Here is an 8,632-nt window from a genome sequence, read left to right as displayed (position 1 = left end):
TTGCCAAGGCAAAAATTAGGCAGTAAATCTTAGGCAAACCAAGAACAGGATATAAGCTACCTGCGTTTGATAAATACATTTCTCTGCCTTTGGGGTGTTTTATTAGGCCAAGGATCTAATTATGGTATTAGAACTTTCAATTCAAAGATAGAATTCTTGTTTCACTCATGTTAAAAGAGTCTCAGCTTTTTAAAATTTTTCATTTGCAGAATGAGATTAATGAAATTTGAGACCTACTTACCTTTAAAAGGGATTTATGATCTGATATTGGCGTAGTTTCAAGAATATATAAAGAATTCTTAAACTCAACAATGAAAAGAAAATTTTAAAATGGACAAAAGATTTGAACATGGGCTGGCCCGGTGGTGCACTGGAGAGTGCGCCGCTTGGGAGTGCGGTGGTGCTCCCGCCGAGGGTTCGGATCCCATGTGGAGACCAGTTCCCGCTCACTGGCTGAGCGCGGTGCGGGCGCAACACCGAGGGTTGCGATCCCGTTGCCGGTCCCTGGTACGGGCGTGACACCGAGGGTTGCGAACCCGTTACCAGTCAGTAAAAAAGACAAAAAAAAAAAAGATTTGAACATACGTTTCTCCAAAGAAGATGTACAAATGTCCAACAAGCGCACGAAAAGATGTTCAACATCTTTGGTCATTAGGGAAACGCAAATCAAAACCAAAGTGCAGTGCCACTTCACATCCACTAGGATGATATAATAAAAAACAAACAAAAGGAAAGTAGTGTCGGTAAAGATGTGGAGAAACAGGAACCCTCATACATTGCTTTATACATTCAGCCAGTGTGAAAAATGGCCTGATGGTTCCTCAAAAGCTAAGCATAAAATTACCATGTGGCCCAGCATTTCCACTCCTGGGTATATACCCCAAAGAATTGAAAACATATGTCAGCATAGAACTTTGTACATGAAGTTTATAGCAGCATTATTCATAATAGCCAAAAGGTGGAAACAACCCAAATGTCGACGAATAGATGAATTTATTGACAAATTGTGATATATACACACAGTAGAATATTATTCAGACCTAAGAAGGAATGACATACTGATACATGCTACAACTTGGATGAACCTCAGAAACATTATGCTAAGTGAATGAAGCTAATCGCAAAGATCATATATTGTATGATTCCTTTTATATGATATATCCAAAATAAGCAAATCCAAAGAGACAGAAAGCAAATAGGAGGTTACCAAGGGATTGGAGATGGGAAATGGGGAGTGATTATTTAATGGATTTATGGAGTGTTTTTATGAAAAAGTTTTTTAAAGAAAGCTGTTGGTTGCACAACATTGTGAATACATTGAATAGCACTGGATTGTAAACTTTAAAATGGTTAATTATGTATTAAGTGAATTTCACTTAAATTTTTTTTAAAAAAGGATTCATGGGCCGCCCCGGTGGCGCACTGCTACAGTGCGCTGCTTGAGAGTGCGGCGGCGCTCCCGCCGAGGGTTCGGATCCCACATACAGACCGGTTCCCGCTCACTGGCTGAGCGAGGCGCGGGAGCAACACCGAGGGTTGCGATCCCGTTGCCGGTCCCGGTCCGGTACGGGCGCGACACTGAGGGTTGCGATCTATTGCCGGTTACAAAAAAAAGACAAAAAGGAAAAAAAAAAAAGGATTCATGAGGTATATTTACCTTTTGTGCTTCCCAGAGGCAAAAGTTTTAAAGTATGAGGAATTATGATGCTGGAAAAGGATGACCATATTTAATGTGGCAACTCCAGTGTCTGGATATCTCTCCAAATTAATTTTTCACTCATCTCTTTGCTCAGAAGAATTTATTCTTAACACAAAGTATTTTACCCGGAATATACTGTAGTATCCACTAAGATAGGAAGAGGTCTGTGTTTTTTATAAAGGGTATGTTATTCTTCGGGGAAGCCCACGAGGGGCCCAGTTGCTCTGGAATTAACAAAGCTAATAAGGAACAAAAGATATTCCTAGATCCTGCATTTTAGGTGGCATTCTGTTTTTCCTGGGCCATATCATTCTGTCAGGCTACCATTTCCTTTTTATTCCTTTCGAAAAATTTTTGTTTTTTCCTTTCAAAAAAATTTTTATTGGGCCGGCCTGGTGGCGCACTGGATAAGTGCGCCGCTTGGGAAGCGTGGCGGCGCTCCCGCCCGAGGGTTCAGATCCCACATACAGACCGGTTCCCGCTCACTGGCTGAGCGAGGCGCGGGAGCAGCACCGAGGGTTGCAATCCCGTTGCCGGTCCCCGGTCCGGTACGGGGGCAACACTGAGGGTTGCGATCCGTTGCCCTGGCTGAGCAAGGCGCGGGAGCAGCACCGAGGGTTGCAATCCCGTTGCCGGTCCCCGGTCCGGTACGGGGGCAACACTGAGGGTTGCGATCCGTTGCCAGACACGGAAAAACAAAAAAAAAAAAAAAATTTTTTTATTGAGGTGCAAGTCATATAACATAAAATTAATGATTTTAAAGTGAACAATTCAGAGGCATTTAGGACATGACAGTATTATGTAAATACCAGCTCGGTATTGGTCCATAACATTTTCATCACCCCAAAAGGAAATCCTGTACTCATTAAGCAGTTGCTCTCCTATCACCCCTTTCCCTAGCCCCTGGCAACCACCAGTTTGTGTTCTATCTCTATGGATAACCTGTTCTAGATGTATCATATAAATGGAGTCATACAACATATGACCTTTCATGTTTGACTTCTTTCACTTAGCATAATGTTTTCAGGGTTCATCTATGTTGTAGCATGTATCAAAATCTCACCCCTTTTTATGGCTATATAATATTCCACTGTGTGTATGTACCACAATTTGTTTATTTATTTGTCTGTTGATGGACATTTGAGTTATTTCCACTTTTTGGCTATTGTGAATAGTGCTTCTGAGAGCATGTGTAAACGTGTTTGTTTGAGTCCATTTTTAAATTCTTATGGGCATGTACCTAGAAGTAGAATTGCTGGGTCATATGGTAGTTCTATTTTGAACTTTTTTTTTGGCAGCTGGCCACTGTGGGGACCTGAACCTTTGACCTTGGTGTTATAACACTGTGCTCTAACCAACTGAACTAACCAGCCAGACTCTATGTTTAACTTTTCAAGGAACTGTCAAACTGTTTTTCACAGTGGCTGAATCCTTTTACCTTCCTAACAGCAATGTGTATGAGGGTTCCAATTTCTGCACATCCTTGCCAGCACTTATTTTCTGTTATTTTGATTAAAGCCATCTTAGTGGGTGTGAAATGGTACCTCACTGTGGTTTTGATTTGCATTTCTCTAAATCACTAATGATGTTGAGCATCTTCATGTGATTGTTAGCTATTTGTACAGTCATGCGCTCCATAACGATGGGGATATGTTTTGAGAAATATGTCAGTGGACAATTACATCATTGTGCGAACATCATAGAGTGTACTTACACAAGCTTAGATGGCATAGTCTACTACACACCTAGGGTACCTGGTATAGCCTGTTGCTCCTAGGCTACAAACCTGTACAGCATGTTATCGTACTGGCAATTGTAACACAATGGTAAGTATTTGCATATCAAAACATAACTAAACATAGAAAGGGTACAGTAAAAATACAGTATAAAAGACAAAAAATGGTACACCTGTATAGGGCACTTACCATGAATGGAGCTTGCAGGACTGGAAGTTGCTCTGGGTGAGTCAGTGAGTGAGAGGTGAGTAAATGTGAAGGCCTAGGACATTCCTGTACGTTATTGTAGACTTTATAAACACTGTACATTTAGGCTACACTAAATGTATAAAAAAGTAACTGTGCTATAAAGTTATGATGGTTATGTCACTAGGCAATAGGGTTTTGTATCTCCATTATAATCTTATGGGACCATCATTGTATACACAATTTTTTGTTGACCAAAATGTTAGGTGGTGCATTACTGTATCTCATCTTTGGAGAAATGTCTATTCAAGTCCTTTTTTCCATTTTTAAAATTAGGCTGTTTGTCCTTTTGTTGTTGAGTTGTAAGAGTGTTTTATATATTCTTGACACTAGGCCCTTACCCAGATAACTTATTTGCACATATTTCTCCCATTCTGTATGTTGTCTTTTTACATTCTTCATAGTGTCCTTTGATGCACAGAAGTTTTTAATTTTGATGAAGTCCATTTTATCTGTTTTTTCTTTAGTTGTCAGTGCTTTTTTGGGGTTCATATCTTAAGAAACCATTGCCAAATGGAAGGTCATGAAGATTTAATCCTGATTTTCTTCCAAGAGTTTATGGTTTTAGCTTTTATGTTTAGGTCACTGATGCATTTTGAGTTAATTTTTGTATATACAATAGTATGAGGTAAAGGTCCACCTTCATTCTTTGGCATGAGGATATTCAGTTGTCCTAGCATCATTTGCTGAAGAGACTATTTTTTCCCCATAGAACGGTCTCGGCACCTTGTGAAAATCAATTGGCCATACATGTATGAGTTTATTTCTGGACTCTCAATTCTGTTCTTGTCATTTGCTTTTGTATGAGCTGAATTTGTTTTTCTCCCTTTGTTAACAGGATCGTGGAGTTGATAGCAGCATTTTCCAGAATCCCAAAAAGCTTCACCTAACTATTGGAATGTTGGTACTTTTGAGTGAGCAAGAAATCCAACAGACATGTGAGATGCTACAGCAGTGTAAAGAAGAATTCATTAAGTGAGTAATCCTCAGAAATGGGGAAGGGTGGTCAGCCTGGGTTGGCTTCTTTTTGGTATCACAAACTTGTTTTTGGACTAGGGAGTTGAATGACATGGGAACAAGTTTTGTTGACTCATCCATTTGTAACACGTAACATTGGACCATTGTCTGAAAAGTTTAAAATGGTTTTAAAGCATACAGTTACAGTTTTTTCTTTTTGCTGGCCAGTACAGGGTTCGAGCAAACCTGGGACTTTAGGGTTATCAGCACCATGCTCTAACCAACTGAGCTAACCAGCCAGCTCCTATTTACAAACTTTTATGGAAAGATTCTACCTTAAATTATACTAGTTCAATAGGCAAATTGTGTTCTTAAACAGGATATCCCATTATTTTCTCTTGTAGGAAATTCTCCTCATTATCTATCAGAGAGTATAGACTATTGTATTAGTTTTCTATGCTGCTGTAACACATTACTACAAGCTTAGAGGCTTAAAATAACACAAATTTATTATCTTACAGTTGTGTGGGTCAGAAGATGGGTATGGGTGTCATTGGGCTGAGGTCGAGGTGTCAGGGTTGTGATCCTTTCTGGAGGCTCTAGGGGAAAATCCATTTCCTTGCCTTTGAAGTCTGGCTTCTAGAGGCTGCCCACATTCTTTGGCTAGTGGTCCCTTTCCTGCATCTTCAATTCTAGTAGCATTGCATCTCCCTGGCTATTCTGTTGTCATATCTTTCTCTGTGGCCACAGCAGGGACAGGTTCTCTGTTGCTCAGGACTTGTGTGATTTGATTGAGCCCACCCAGATAATCCAGGCTGATCTCCCCATATCAAGTTCCTTAACCTTAATCACATCTGCAGAAAGTCTCTTTGCCACAAAAGAGCATATTTACAAATTCCAGAGAGTAAGATGTGGGGGGCCATTATTTGGGGGGGCCGTTATTCTGCCTACCACAGTAACTCAAACATTATGACATGATTCCCTAGGAAAGTCTTCATTGTATTTCAGCAACATTGACTTTCTTTTTACTTTTTTCAAAATACAGGTAATTTTAACTGAGTAAGGAAGGATATCAAAAACTGTCCAAGCAGTCTGTTTTAACTGAGGGAAAATATTATTCTTGGGGAAGAATTGTTATTCTTTTTTACTATAAAATTTTAATTACATATACATCTGACATAACAGCTTTATTTTAAGTAAACATCTCTTCCCCTCTTTTCCTTTACTCTTTTTACTTAAGATTGATGAAGAAGAGAAATTTGAAAACTGACTCACTCAGATAGGTTTTTAAAAGTTACATTGTTATAAACAGGTCCCATACTATTCTAACATGGCCTTGTAGAAATGGGTTACCTGGTTCATTGGGTAGAACAGGTAAAAGGATCTAAAATTTTTCTCTAGTTATGTTGTACATGAAACTGTGTTTTACAGTGACTTATTTGTAGGCCAACTATTCTTTTCCATTAATTGTTTTGAACACAAGATATTTTTCTTGAACAAAATTGTAAGCTGGTTGGGTTTGCAGTGGCCTATCCTTTCTGAATCTCAGACAGCAAAGAGTACTTCTTGTCTTGTTCTTTGCTCAGTGATGGGCATATCTGTTTTCTCTCAATCTTAGCTAAAACTTAAAATAATTTGTTGTTCATCATTAGATAAAGGTTGAGCATCCCTAATCTGAAAATCTGAAATCCAAAATGCTTCAAAATCCGAAACTTTTTTTTTTTTTCCTTTTTGTCTTTTTTCGTGTCCGGCAACAGATCGCAACCCTCAGTGTTGTGCCTGGACCAGACCGGGACCGGCAACGGGATCGCAACCCTCGGTGTTGCGCCCGCACCTCGCTCAGCCAGTGAGCGGGAACCGGTCTGTATGTGGGATCCGAACCCTTGGCGGGAGCGCCACCGCACTCCCAAGCGGCGCACTATAGCAGTGCGCCACCGGGCCGGCCCAAAATCCGAAACTTTTTGAGGGGCTGACATGACACTCAAAGGAAATGCTCCTTGGAGCATTTCAGATTTTGGATTTTTGGATTAGGGATGCTCAACCAGTATGTTTTCTGCAGATATTTCAGAATCTGAAAAAATCCAAAATCCGGAACACTTCCAGTTCCAAGCATTTCGGATAAGGAATACTCAAGCAATATTTGCAGTTTTCCTTTTGTAAAATAAAACTTTATCTTATAAAGCCGGGCAATTTTGCCTGGTTTAAGGGTTAGTTCTGATACTTTGACTTATTCCCAGTTCACTTTTTGCTTAACTAAACTGAAAGCAATTGTGTTTTCTTGGCCGCATTTGGGTAATCCTGCTAAGAAAACATTTAAAGGTGGATAAAATATTTGTTTAGAGAAGTATTTGTTCTTTTTACCTTATGAAAATCAGGTCACAGGTTTTTAATCATTGAAGCTTTATCCTAAGCTATGTGAAGATTTAGATGAGTTCTTCCCTTTTATGTCTCCTGGTGCCTTTTGTGACTAAATGCCAAATCTCAGCCCTTTAAGCATGTCAGAGTTGGTGTGCATAGGGAATAAAGAGCAGTCTTAATAGTTCTTAAGAAATCTTGACATGACAGGATGAAAACAGTAATTGTAGTTTTTCAAATTCAGCAAAGCCTTTGAAATAGCACAAACTTTCCTTACCAGAAATCTGCAGTGTATGCAGAAATTTTGTAGAGATGCTCTTTCCAAAAAGCTAGAAAGATTTGAAACCAACAAATAAAATAAAGCAAGCCTCCCCAATCTGCTTCTCTTACTTCCCCCTGCCACATGTTTAAAAAGTGTATAGTGCAAAATTAATTTACTTCTGAGGAGGAGGATGAGAATCAGAACTGGTTGTTTGGGTTGGTTAAAGGTACCTTGTTTCCTTAAATTGAAGAGACTTCTCCTTAAAAAAAAAAAAATAGTACTCCATTAAAGCCCTGGTGGAGTAAATTGTGCCATCTAGCTTTTTTTTCTTCCCTTATTCTTGCTCTTTGATCTCAGTATTTGCACTTGGTCTGCTTAGAAAGAATGTCAATAAATAATGGCATTTCTAACCTGTACTTTTTATGATGTAAATATCCCAGACTAGAATATGAAAAGGAAAACATCGGGGGAAATGAATAGACCTGTACATACTTTAATTTGATTGTTTTTTAAATTGGAGTATTTATTTATTTATTTATTTATTTTTCAAAAGATGACCGGTAAGGGGATCTTAACCCTTGACTTGGTGTTGTCAGCACCACGCTCACCCAGTGAGCTAACCGGCCATCCCTATATGGGATCTGAACCCATGGCCTTGGTGTTATCAGCACCACACTCTCCCGAGTGAGCCATGGGCCGGCCCTAAATTGGAGTATTTAAATAAATGTGACTACTGTGGTGCTATATAGATATTTTAAAGAAATGGGTAGTTGAATATTTGTTTTAAATTTGGGGGTAGTTTTTGAATTTAAAGGATGCCATCTGACCAGAAACAGGATTTTCATTTCCATTCTTAGACTAAAGGCTCATGTAGCTCTACAGATTTTGAATGAATTAATCAGTGCTCAGTAAATTCTCAACTATAAATGTGTCCTTTTTGACTTTGTGAGATGTAGAATACAAGCAGTGCAATGGCCCTGAGTTTGTAGTCTGGCAAATATGCCAGCACTTCTTCAGCTCCACTTGCCTAAGTGTTTCCAGTAGGCCTGAGGCCAAACCAAATAAGTTTAAAAGGGAAGGGACAAGAAAGAGGAGAGAAGAAGAGGAGAGAAAATACCCATTATCAAATGTTAATATCTAATTATTGCCTCAGTTATCACTCAGTTGGAAAGTATGCTCACTGATATACCAGGTGGAATAATGTGCTCACCAAGATAATGAGCATTTTATCAGGCAAACCACTGGGTTTCTTTAATCTCCCTCTTGATAAATCTTAGGAGTAGGTTAAAGGAGTTTGTGTTTCTACTCATAAAGACGACTTTGGATCCTGTTTCATTATTTCATTTTGTTGTTGTTCTTGGTATCCCATTTAATTCC

The 8,632-nt window shown here is 39.2% G+C and overlaps 1 protein-coding gene across 2 annotated transcripts in view; it reads left to right on the top strand.

The window, feature by feature from the left end:
• Positions 1-4,524: 4,524 nt before the first annotated feature.
• The window catches only part of LOC103598575 (activating signal cointegrator 1 complex subunit 1), a 76,965-nt gene continuing 72,857 nt past the window's right edge, over positions 4,525-8,632 (top strand). For both annotated transcript variants that reach the window (XM_008582591.1, XM_008582590.1), the window contains exon 1: positions 4,525-4,656. In XM_008582591.1, the coding sequence (XP_008580813.1) occupies positions 4,580-4,656 (77 nt within the window). In that variant the 5' untranslated portion in view covers positions 4,525-4,579. The remainder of the gene's footprint in view (positions 4,657-8,632) is intronic.

This window comes from Galeopterus variegatus, unplaced genomic scaffold (genome assembly GCF_000696425.1).
Source record: "Galeopterus variegatus unplaced genomic scaffold, G_variegatus-3.0.2 Scaffold2672, whole genome shotgun sequence".
Taxonomy (NCBI): domain Eukaryota; kingdom Metazoa; phylum Chordata; class Mammalia; order Dermoptera; family Cynocephalidae; genus Galeopterus; species Galeopterus variegatus.
This window is presented reverse-complemented; position numbering and strand designations above follow the sequence as displayed.